The sequence below is a fragment of the Anabrus simplex genome, chromosome 14 (assembly GCF_040414725.1).
Source record: "Anabrus simplex isolate iqAnaSimp1 chromosome 14, ASM4041472v1, whole genome shotgun sequence".
Lineage (NCBI taxonomy): Eukaryota > Metazoa > Arthropoda > Insecta > Orthoptera > Tettigoniidae > Anabrus > Anabrus simplex.
In genome coordinates, this window is record NC_090278.1 from 80519397 (window position 1) to 80532652 (window position 13256).

At 40.0% G+C, this 13256-nt stretch overlaps 1 protein-coding gene across 1 annotated transcript in view; it reads left to right on the forward strand.

The window, feature by feature from the left end:
• LOC136885745 (protein takeout) overlaps nt 1-13256 on the forward strand; it is a 45068-nt gene that overhangs the window by 21939 nt on the left and 9873 nt on the right. The window contains exon 5 of the mRNA XM_067158480.2: nt 1403-1552. Coding sequence (XP_067014581.2) covers nt 1403-1552 — 150 coding nt within the window. The remainder of the gene's footprint in view (nt 1-1402; nt 1553-13256) is intronic.

Below are 13256 nucleotides of genomic sequence, written 5' to 3' on the forward strand. Positions count from 1 at the left end.
CATACAGTGGCGGCGGTAAGGACGCCGCAGACCCTGCAGGGCGGTGAGCCTCTTGGTTTGTGAACGGCCCATGGCTGTCTCTTACTTCACTAGCTGAAGAGTGATTTTACATGTCGATAAAGCTACAGCACACAACACAGTATTATTTGTATTGCAGAGGGTTATTACAAACTTCCGTCGTAGTGCAGAGCTTCTTTCATGAATAGCAGTACGGTAGTTATTTCTGAAAGAATGTGGGTTTCCCGTCCTGTTCCAATAATAACCATCCCTTGCTGCCACTCACAACAATCAACAAGTAATTAGCCAGTTCTGAGACCCCAGCTGTCAGCGAAGATGCGGTAACAAAAACATCCTCCTTAACTAAACTCTAAATACTGAAGATTCGAGCCTGTTTATAACTCTCGGCAGTCAGCGTAGCTAAGTAGGCCTACGATGGTCGGCTGAGTTGTAAATTATGTGGTCCTAGCAGCGAGATTATTTCTTAATAATGTGAGGGTCAGCGTGTTTTGGTTACTGTAATTGCAATATGCATTTCTTGTGTGTGCATTCGTAACATATAAGTGTTTTGTTTTAATTCCTTCGGATTCAAAAACTAAACTGTGTAACTCATTATTATTATTATTATTATTATTATTATTATTATTATGTTATTTGCTTTACGTCCCACTGATTACTTTTACGATTTTCGGAGACGTCGAGGTGCCGGAATTTAGTCCCACAGGAGTTCTTTTACGTGCAAGTAAATCTACCGACACGAGGCTGACGTATTTGAGCACCTTCAAAGACGACCGGACTGAGCCAGGATCGAACCTGCCAAGTTGGGGTCAGTAGGCCAGCGCCTCAGCCGTCTAAGCCACTCAGCCCGGCGTTATTATTATTATTATTATTCTTATTATTAGAATCGTCGTTCCTTATCAGAAAATGATGGCTTCCTAGCGCCGCTACTGTTCTCATAAGGAAATAATGCCTCATTAATGTAGGACAAATCACTTTCATTCAAGTTGCAAAGCAAGTACCTATTTCATTCAGGTTTTGAATTAAACAAAATCAAACAACAACCATTATTTAAAAAGCAGCTTCAGGTAATACAGAATGGTTTGACAACATTAAGTGAATCTGTGATTTTGTATTGTTTAAGAACAGAAAAATGCTTCCCGTGAGAACTTTAGTATTTTGACTTATCTAATTATTCTCTGGGATGAGGGATATAAACCTGACGCTTGAACGATCATGACTACCAGACGGGCTTTGTTTCAAATGTGTAACTGTCATTAATCTGTCATGTTCAATGCATGAGAGTACCGCTATATATTTTTATTCCAAAACTTAACTGAGGACTATTTGCGTTATGGGCTTGTATGAGATGCCTGACTTAAAGAAACTGCATGCTGTCGTGTTTCAGCTGGAGTGACTGGTAAGGCTTCTCTCAACGGTCATCCAGAAACGAGAAATGGAAAGGTCTACATGGAGCTGGATGAGTTCAAGTTTGAAATCAAGGTGGACCATGCTACAATAATGATGAACAACCTGTTCAACGGCAACAAGGAACTAGGTATGTACTGTGTCCTGTTATTTATAGTGCCTCACCGGGCATGTGCATTCTTCTGATCTCCCAACAGTACTTGTCACGTAGGGCTGTACACTAAAAGGCAAATATCGCCGCCCTATTCCATGGTTCATCATTAGGGCCTGGATGTTATGAGCTAAACACATACCTGCCAAGTATTCCGATTTTTCCTTAAAATGTGCGGATTTTGAATATCCGCGTTTGGTTTCGCTTACTGCGCTCAAATCGGATTTGTTTGACTTTCGATAGTAGCTGGTAATACGAGATGCAGTGTTTGAAATTCGACCGGTAAATGTATCGATAATCACATTATCACCGTGCTTTTGTCACCTGTTCGACCTCAACTGCTACTTCATTCACTGAGATATTCCCAGACAAGTAGCAGGCTGTGATTTTCAAGAAAAGAAATCCGTGAAAAGTAGCAGGTTGTGAATTTAACAACTTTAGTAACTTTAGTAACAACTTTAGTAGAAAAGGCATGCGATAATGTCGATTGGACCAAGCTATTTATGATTCTGAAGATGATAGGGATCAGACACCGAGAACGAAGAATTATCTACAACCTGTATAAAAATCAGTCTGCAATTATAAGAATCGAGGGCTTTGAAAAAGAAGCAGCAATCCAGAAAGGAGTGAGGCAAGGCTGCAGTTTGTCCCCTCACCTTTTCAATGTTTACATAGAACAGGCAGTAAAGGAAATCAAAGAAAAATTTGGAAAGGGAATCACAGTCCACGGAGAGGAAATCAAAACCTTGAGATTTGCCGAAGATATTGTTATTTTATCTGAGACTGCAGAAGATCTCGAGAAGCTGCTGAATGGTATGGATGAAGTCTTGGGTAAGGAGCACAAGATGAAAATAAATAAGTCCAAAACAAAAGTAATGGAGTGCAGTCGAACGAAGGCAGGTGATGTAGGAAATATTAGATTAGGAAATGAAGTCTTAAAGGAAGTAGATGAATATTGTTACTTGGGTAGTAAAATAACTAACGATGGCAGAAATAAGGAGGACTTAAAATGCAGACTACCACAAGCAAGGAGGAGCTTACTTAAGAAAATAAATTTGCTCACTTCAAACGTTGATATCGGAATTAGAAAGATGTTTTTGAAGACTTTCGTGTGGAGCGTGGCATTGTATGGAAGTGAAACATGGACGATAACTCGCTCAGAAAAAAAGAGGATAGAAGCTTTTTAAATGTGGTGTTACAGAAGAATGCTGAAGGTGAGATGGATAGATCGAATCACGAATGAAGAGATACTGAATCGAATTAGTGAGAGGAGATCGATTTGGCTAAATTTGACGAGAAGAAGAGATAGAATGATAGGACACATGTTGAGACACCCAGGACTTGTTCAGTTGGTTTTTGAATGAAGTGTAAGTGGTAAGAACGGTAGGGGTAGACCAAGGTGTGAATATGACAAGCAGATTAGAGCAGATGTAATGCAGTAGTTACGTAGAAACGAAAAGGTTAGCACAGGATAGGGTGGCATGGAGGGCTGCATCAAACCAGTCTATGGACTGATGACTCAAACAAGAACAGTAACTGCGTCGTGCTTCGTAGCAGCTGTGAAAGGCTCTGTTTGTGTGTGGTGGATGTGAGTTACATTGGCGGTAGTTCTGAAACTGGTGGATTGTGTGACGAATTTGTAAGCGATTTAGTATTTTTAGTGGTTTTCGTAACGAGTTCAAATAAGAAACGATATTATCAGTCTTTTAAGGAGGCATATTCTGCTAAATTTCCTTGCTTTATACGATCAGTTTCCCAGTGTTAAGTGGAAACAGATGAGCGCTCATCAACATGTAACTTTGCGTAAGTATTTAATTTCAGGGGTGATCCTAACATGTATTTGACTTGTATTCATATTGTTTATAATCTCCCTCCTTGCCGTCATTTGTCATCATGTCCCAAGACTTTGCGACGCATGCGCGTGTTGTTAAAAAATTCCGCTTTAGGATCTTCCGGATTTCTATTTTTGAAAGTTGGCAGGTATGTAAAAACATTTCAGAAATATGCAAGCATTTATAACCTAAAAAGTATTAAAATATGACTTAAAATATTTTGTTATATTTTCTAAATCTTCAAAATCTTGCCGCTGTTTAAATTCACATTATATTGAAAATACATTTTCAAAATCTAGCACATTCAATAATAACAAATACGCAATAATATTAATTTTAATTATTACATTTTTAATTTATTTAATTGCTCGATCCAGAGGTAACTCTCGTCCCTACAAAGAAAGAATTAAACCTCACGTTTTGATGGGCGATAAAAAAGAATTACAATAGAAAATTACATACATTTTAAAGTTTTCAAAATAGGAACGATCTTCTATTTTCACGCAACATTGACTTGCAACAAATACAGTAGAGACAATACGCGACACTTACGGATTTAGCCTTGATAAAATGGGAGACAATTCAACAGTGGCGCTCCTAGTGACTTGACCTGAAAAGTCGCGCTAAATTCAAATATCAATGGAAGTGCATATACGAAAATGGATAAATAAATTACGTCTAGAAAGAAAGTGTTATTGAGATATTAACTTCGAAGTTGCTAAAGCAATTCCGGATAAATGAAGGAAAAATTATTTAAAAGCTTATTATTTAAAGACTGAAATTAGACATATAAACAAGATGTGAAATGGACTGCTGTGAAATAGGTTGATCTTTCATTAATGCATTACTTTTTTTTTTTTGCTTTAGCATTCCTGCCTGAACTTTTACGGTTAGATTTGTCTTTTTTCTAATTTAAGAAACATTGTATCATCACATTAAGACACTTGTCAATAAAAATATCGGCACATTACTTACACACATGATGCAATGAATTAACGTTTAAAAGCTGGACAATTTTCCTCTTAACATGAAGCCTACTAACAGAAAGAAAATCTTTTTTTTTTTGCTAGGGGCTTTACGTCGCACCGACACAGATAGGCCTTATGGCGACGATGGGATAGGAAAGGCCTAGGAGTTGGAAGGAATCGGCCGTGGCCTTAATTAAGGTACAGCCCCAGCATTTGCCTGGTGTGAAAATGGGAAACCACGGAAAACCATCTTCAGGGCTGGTGATAGTGGGATTCGAACCTACTATCTCCCGGATGCAAGCTCACAGCCGCGCGCCTCTACGCGCACGGCCAACTCGCCCGGTGAAAGAAAATCTATAAAATCCCGACTTTAATCTGAGAAGAGGGATAAAAGAAAGAAAAGTATGAAAATGTTGTCGATAGTGATGCTTTGCGGAATATTTACGTACAATTAGAGTAAAAATGTTAACATACCCTTGGCTGTATAGTCCAGGATTTTTAAAGCCGCTGGCCTGAAATGATCTGAACAGATGTTATAATATTTTTATAAAAGCGTAACGTCCCTTCTTTCTCGTACACCTTATCCAAATCACTTCTGTGACATTTCAAAATCCACAGATCACACCTACAACAACACATTGGTATTGGAGGTTAACTGCTGCACTATACAATAAAATATGTGTATTATATATTAAGCCAGTTAAAATATGGGTCGAGCAGGTCAGAAGATTATGAAGTACTATAAAAATCTCTTTGTTACTGGAAGAATATATATGCAAACACAATATTACTTACATTTTCTTGTCACGAGGGTAGCGAAAGAAAGACCGCGCATTCTTCTCTACTTCATAGTTACTGCAGCCAAACACAGCACATACCTTTCCCCTTATGTTGAGAGGAGATATCAAGGAATGGCACACGCTACTATTTAATTATATCAACTCACTGAAAACGCATAAATAACACCAAAAACTTCACACAAAAATACACGTGCTCTTTTGACAGAATCAGTAGTTCTCAGGTCTACTCGCTAGAGAGAGCTCTAATAGCTGTCCCTCGATATCTCGCTCAGTGTCGCGTATTTTCTCTATTGTATTTGCTTGTAACGAGGAAAAAGACCGCTCAACATCGCAGGATGTTACTGGCTCATATTTGAAATAGGCCCTCCGCCAAATCATTAGAGTTCAATTACTGGGGGTCACCTTTCTGTCTCTTTCTGTACAAAATCAGGTAATGGAGATTCGTGTTGGAATTAATCAATATAGGAGAGGTGACATTATATATTTCTAAGAAAGATTATTGTAAGATAATTTTATGAGATGTGCAAAATCCGTCTTTGGGACAACTGCAAGCTGATATGCAAAAAATGGAGTAAAAAAATATAAAACATGACATAAGTACGAAAACTGAAGTGAAAATATGACCATGATATGAAAAATCGCCGAAATATGACAAAAACGTTTAAAAAAGCCAAAATATGACTTTGTATGGCCCGTGAAAATTGTATAATTTTAGTCACCGTGGATATAATCATGTTTAACTTGTTTTTTCCATGGAAATGATATAAAGAAAAAATATGACGTCATAAACATTCGGCCCTACTCATCACTGCTTCCAACTTGACTACTATCTGCGCACTTTTTAGCGATAGATTTGTGTACGGGTTTGAGGAGTAAGGAGGGAGAACTTCCGGTTCCGTTAGTACTGCCAACTGAATGGAAATGAAATCGGCATTGAATCGATAATATGATCGATCGATATGAATTTTTAAAACCTTTGTTATTTTAAGCCAACAACTGTTGTCACATACACATTATATAACATTTCTCGATGCGAATCTTATTCCTAGAGTGAATTCTATACTTAGGCTTTACTGTGTAAATAACAACAGTACTAGTACGTAAAGTGTACGCCAGACGTCGCACAGCGATGCATAAGTTAAGCGATTCATAGTTTGTGTATCAAAGATTGCCAGTACGAATCTCGAAGATTGCCGAGGTCGACCGCTTCAGCACTAGGGTGTAAATCTATCGCTAAAAAGTGCGCAGATAGTAGTTACATATAGAAATCACGAGACATAACCATTACCAAAGTAAACTAAATGTATCAATAATGAAGGTTCCCTTACCCGAGTAAATTATAATAAGTTAAATGTTCAAGTGAAATGTCCATAATTAAGTCGGCTCAAAGTTTAATGAGTAATCAAGGAAATACACACTCACTCCCACCCTCATTCATTGAATATTATATATGTCTGCCTTTATTCTGATATACGCATTACTGTAACTGTGTTATTCACTGTTTGCGTGGTGTGAATAATTCAATTCCTTCTTGAAATTTGTTATTTTTTGTCGGACTGAAGAGAAACCACGCTGTAATAATACACAAAACCAAATATATTACATGTACAAATGCCGTAAGTCAATAAGAATACACAAAAGCTAAGTCTGCAAACCTTACCGAAGTCGTAAACAATCAATCAATCAATCAATCAATCAATCAATCAATCAATCAATCAATCAATCAATCAATCAATCAATCAATCAATCAATCAATCAATCAATCACTACTGATCTGCATTTAGGGCAGTCGCCCAGGTGGCAGATTCCCTATCTGTTGTTTTCCTAGCCTTTTGCTAAACGATTTCAAAGAAATTGGAAATTTATTGAACATCTCCCTTGGTAAGTTATTCCAATCCCTAACTCCTCTTCCTATAAATGAATATTTGCCCCAATTTGTCCTCTTGAATTCCAACTTTATCTTCATATTGTGATCTTTCCTACTTTTAAAGACACCTTCCAAACTTATTCCTCTACTGATGTCCTCCCACGCCATCTCTCCACCGACAGCTCGGAACATAGCACTTAGTCGAGCAGCTCGTCTCCTTTCTCCCAAGTCTTCCCAGCCCAAACTTTGCAACATTTTTGTAACGCTACTCTTTTGTCGGAAATCGCCCAGAACAAATCGAGCTTTTTTTTTTTTTTTTTTTTTTTTTTTTCAGTTCCTGAATCAAGTAATCCTGGTAAGGGTCCCATACACTGGAACCATACTCAAGTTGAGGTCTCACCAGAGACTTATATGCACTCTCCTTTACATCCTTACTACAACCCCTAAATACTCTCATAACCATGTGCAGAGATCTGTACCCTTTATTTACAATCATATTTATGTGATTACCCCAATGAAGATCTTTCCTTATATTTATACCTAGGTATTTACAATGATCCCCAAAGGGAACTTTCACCCCATCAACGCAGGAATTAAAACTGAGAGGACTTTTCCTATTTGTGAAACTCACAACCTGACTTTTATCCCCGTTTATCATCATACCATTGCCTACTGTCCATCTCACAACATTATCGGGGTCATTTTGCACTTGCTCACAATCATGTAACTTATTTATTACTCTGTACAGAATAACATCATCTACAAACAGCCTTATCTCTGCTTCCACTTCTTTACACATATCATTGATATATATAAGAAAATATAAAGGTCCAATAATACTGCCTTAGGAATTTCCCTCTTAATTTTTACATGGACAGATAAAGCTTTGCCTACTCTAATTCTCTGAGTTCTGTTTTCTAGCAATATAGCCACCCATTCAGTCACTCTTTTGTCAAGTCCAATTGCACTCATTTTTGCCAGTAGTCTCCCATTTTAACTGATCTAATCTTTATAGAGGAGGTAATGTTGTTTTCATTCACGGAGGAGTTCTTGCAGACTTTTCTTGCTTCTTAGACATCCTAACCGAATTCTCTAAGCAAGTAATGGACGAAATAAGACCGTAATTAATAAAATGGCGCGTTGGTCATTTAACACCAACTACGTTATTCAATGCATTATTCAAACATGAAACAATTCTGCTTATTAATACATGGTCTTATCCAAACAGATTTACAACCCCACAGAAAAAGGAAATTCGCTTTAATTATACCCGCAAATGTTACACTAGTGATTTTAACACACTGCCTGCTCGATCTGCATCCAATGGCTGCTTATACTGCGTGTTCAACACAACATTTTAACATGGCACTAAATTAAACCGTGTGTTTACAAATACCGACGGTAGGCGGCAGCACCATTCTGTCGGAATGAAATAGCGGAAAATAGGTTAGTACTGCGCTTCTTTTCAATGTAAATGGTGAATTATATAGCAGTGTATGTGTTGGCGGATTGCTTCTCCGAAATATTATGAGTATGGGCAGAGATGAAAATTAATATAGTAACTTTCACGTAGTACATTAGATAAGTATCCGGTAGCGATGAAGTTTGGAGCAGGCTGCCTGGCCGAGGGGTAAAAGCGTACTCGGTTCTCCCGGAAGGACGTGGGTTCGACTCCCCGTCAGAAAGTCGTCAAATTTAAGAAACGAGATTTCCACTTCCGGAGGTGCATATAGCCCTGAGGTTCACTCAGCCTACACCAAAAATGAGTACCAGGTTAATTCCTGGGGGCAAAAGCGGCCGGGCGTAGAGCTAACCACTCTACCCCATCATGTGCCGCGGTTAACAATGGTGGAAGCCTTTACCCTCCACTCCTCCAAGGGCCTTCATGACCTGTATGGAGGTGATCTGAAGAATGTTTGCTCTCTTATTTGCGATGAAATGACAATTAAAGAGCCAGCTGCTCTGTAATGAGGAAGAGGACAGATTCTATGGAATTGTCGAACCAGAGGGAGTCTATAAAAAAAAAAATTGGAATAAACTACCACCTAATTGCTGTGATTTGTAATTCATGGATTGACGAAAATTTACGATTCCGCCTGCCTACTTTATGGTGAAGGCATTACAAGGAAATGAATTTTCCTCCTGGTTCAGTAGGTTTTGAAGGCTGGATTCTATATTATTCGTCTTGTGACGGACAAGCATAGAACAAATACTCCCATGTTTCAAAAATTTGGTGACGGAGAATTAAGTCATGTGTGATTCATCCATGCAACTCCGTGTGACGCTTTCTGCCAAAATGTTGAAGAGATACAAGAAGCTCCAAAGACCCCAATAAAAAAAGACTTGCCAAAGAAATACATTAAGCTTTCCGACTCCTTGGCTGAATGGTCGGCGTTGAGGTCTTTGGTTCAGAAGATCCCGGGTCGATTGCCGACGGGGTCGGAGATTTTAATCGCGTCTGATTAATTCTCCTGGCTCAGGGAATGGGTGTTTGTGTCTGTCCCAACACTCTGCTCTTCAAATACAGACAAAACAACCATGACATAAACACGCAATAGTAATTAAGTCTCTCCACATAAGATTGGCGTCAGGAATGGCACCCGGCCGTAAAACAGGAGACAATCCGCATATGAGTGATACAGTTCGTACCCGCAAACCCATAGGTGTGGGAAAAGTGGCAGAAGAAGATTATCTACTTCCTCTTTCACTGTTCATCTTCTACAGAATGAATTTTTTGTGTGCTGAAACAGACCTTTCAGGAGATCCATTTGAAGCCATGTTGGAGGAGGGAGTAGTAACATGACTGCCTCACGGGCTGCTCAGGATTCCATAAAAGAGAATTCTGTAATCAGCTATTTTAAAGTCCATCGATGCACAAGCAAATTTCACAATTTTCTGCCTCAATATCTTCTTCCAGATTTGACTAGACAGACTCAGTGGTATTTGACTTACTGGAAGATGTTCGTGAGCCCTCTGCCACTTAGATAACAGCTTCGCAGGCACTAATGTGTGTGGTTATTTGGTGCGTGTAATCCAAGAAGAAATGCATGCAGTTCGAGCTTGAATAATGTTTACACGTCAGTTGATGATCTTGATCAGTCACTCGGATACGCCTGCGGTATCTCCAGCCGCGATTTATGGGGCTATATGAATTTGTTGAGGGTGCTCTACCGTACTGCAAGAACTCTTCGAGTCATTTAAAGTGTGTTAGTAACAATAATCACCAGGAATTTGCGTCTCAAACTGTGATGGCCAAAATTGCGAAACCTTCGCTCAGCAATGTAAGAAAGTATAATACAGACGATTTTCCAGGTTTTTTTTTTTTTTGTCCGTCGGAACCTCCTTCTCGAGAAGACCTGAAGCTATAAATCTCTATAAATCTATTTATAACTAAAACTATTTCCTTCTCCTACCTTATTTTCAGAGTTTGAACTTCGCTTGATGATGCTTGTTGTTTTAAGGGGCGTAACATCTAGGTAATCGGCCCCTGATGGTACGAAATGAGACGAAATGCAATGAAAAAATAAAATCCAAAATCTTCCACTGACCAGAATTCAAAGCGTGAGGACGGAAAATGAACAGATGGATATGAATTTAAAACAATCAGTGGAGCCGACCTGCAATGCCTCAGTCTCAGAAACTGACGGAAAACAATAGTAATACTGACCAAGGGACTGCTTCTGTAGCTCAGTACTGAATCGGTGATGCTTGCAAGCTAAAGGGGTCCAAAATATAGGTTATCGGCCTCTCATAATGGTACTTATCGCTTGGAAAATAGAACCATGGTATTTGTCATGGTGCGGTACTAATCCAAAGTAGCGTAGACTCACGGTATTCCACACATTATGGTACTACTCACAGGTAATGAAATTCGCACATGTAATACAGACCTATGGTGTTCCGTACATAGCGGCGCCATTTACAGGCAACGCAAACCTGTGGTTTTCATCACATAAGTGTACTAACCACAAGGACTCGTACTATCCCGTGGTGTTCCTTATATAGTGGGTACTAATCATAAGAAAGCCAGAACCCTGATGTCGCTCATATAGTCCTACTAATCACAAGTAGCGTAAAAACCTGACCGCGCCATGCTCCTGCGTGCTACTAATCACAAACCTATTTGGTACCTAACATAGTGGTACTACGCGCAAGTAATAGCGACCCATGGTGTTCCCCGCGTGGTAGTACTAATCACAAGTAGTTTCATGGTTCTAATCCAATCATCCCTTGGCCGCCCCATTTAGTCGCCTCTTACGACAGGCTGAGGATACCGTGGGTGTATTCTTCGTCTGCGCCCCCCACCCACAGGGGGTTGTGTGTTTGGTCCGCGAGAGGTATTTTATTTCCCTCAAGTCCGCCGGCAAGCCGGTTAGGAACCCCCTATTCGCCACCTGGGACGCGCCACGTGGGAGTATCACCTCTTCCCCTGCTACGCCAGCGTAGTAGGTTCGTGGGAACTTCGCTTATGTGCTTGTCTACTTGTATTCCCCCGATAACTAGGGCCGTTTGGTGCTGCCATCTAGCGGCGGATTCTTCGCAAGTCGTGTTAAACGTTTGAGTATGGAATGAACAGGCAGTATAGGCAGCCACCGGCTACATATCGAGCAGGCAGTGTTTTAACAACACGGCAGTGGCAATACCTAATTCTCGCAATTCACGAAATAAACCATGACTGTATCGGCTAATACGGTCCCTAAAGTGTATGGTTAGCGACACTCAGTCGAACATAACAGTCAGAAAATAACTACCTTTAGTATTAATAGAGGAGAAAGAGCAAGCTTTTACCCTTAATGTACAGTATACGCTTACATGCCAGGGAGTGTACCATTGGTCTATACACGGCCGACTTGATGTGTCATGGTGGTGGTGGTGGTGGTGATTTTTGTTTTAACAAGAAGTACAACGAGGTAATCATCCTCACTTGATGCGTCACTCTGGAGCGCAGCGAGGGATCCAGTCGGCCGTGGTCCATAGTAAGTGGTACTCCTGTTCATCACCAGATGGCTCACTTCAGAGTGGGTGGTGACGACACCATCTTAGCTCCAATTAAGATGTTCTTTGTCCCATCGTATGTTCGAAAACAGCTAGATCATCAGACGAATGAGAGACGAAAGTGGTAGAAGAAATGAACAAAAAATAAAATACTTGGTTAACGCGCAACCGTACTCGCTGCCAGTAACTGCCTCCGGTAACCAGTATTGAGTCGTTAACGCGGTCGGCGGATGCACAGTAGGTCTCGACCCACAAGTTGCCACGGCTGTTCGTGGTCCAACAGGTCTGCACTCCTACGGATCAGAGGAGGCTCTACCGTGGCTCTACGCCTCTGTATTCGAGAGACGGAGAGGGGCTGGTCTCCACTGCCGGCTGTCCTGAGAATGGTTTTCCGTGGTTTTCCATTCTCCTGCAATAAGGCGAATGCCGGAACAGTTCTTGTTTAAGCCACGGCAACCAACTCTCTCACGTTCTCCGCACATCTCCTTTTGTGATACAAATCTCCCGGCCTGAGAGACGGCGTCACCGTCTAGGAGGCCCGCCTTCCCCCTTCAGGGGAGGAATGAAAACATTTAGTAGTAATAGTAGCAGCAGTAGTAATACTAATCGATCACTCGTGACGAACTTCATTTTGTGCTTATTTCCGCTAAGAATGTTGGTAATATTGAAATAAATTAAATTAAGGAATTAGCTGACAAATTGCTTTTAAAAAATTATTCCTATAATTTACAGTTTCAGGTGACTAGGGTGGATTAAAAATGTAATGTTTTCTCTACAAAGTATGTGACGGTGGTGGTAGGGGGACGACTGACCCCCCTTCGTCCCTCTAATAGCTACTACTAGGAAAGTAGGGGAGCTTATCTGATTAGGATTATTATTACGGATGCCAGTTGTTCGATACAGTATTTGTGGCCCTGGGAATGGATATGTGTTAGGATGGGCGAAAAGGTATAGAGGGGTTGAAAATTGGCTGACGGGAAACCGGAAGAAGTTGTTCTGAAGGATTTAGAAAGTGCATTCGCAATTAGTATAAACGTATCGAAGATAGAAATAAACAATCTATCTAAAATTTTCTACAACAGTGAAATGGGATTCCGTCTACTTGATTCCATCGCTATCATAATATGTACTCACTTATCGTCCAACGAACCTTCTGTGTGAGTCCAACTCTATTATCGGAATAAACAAACTTTTACATTCAACATTATAGACTATAATATC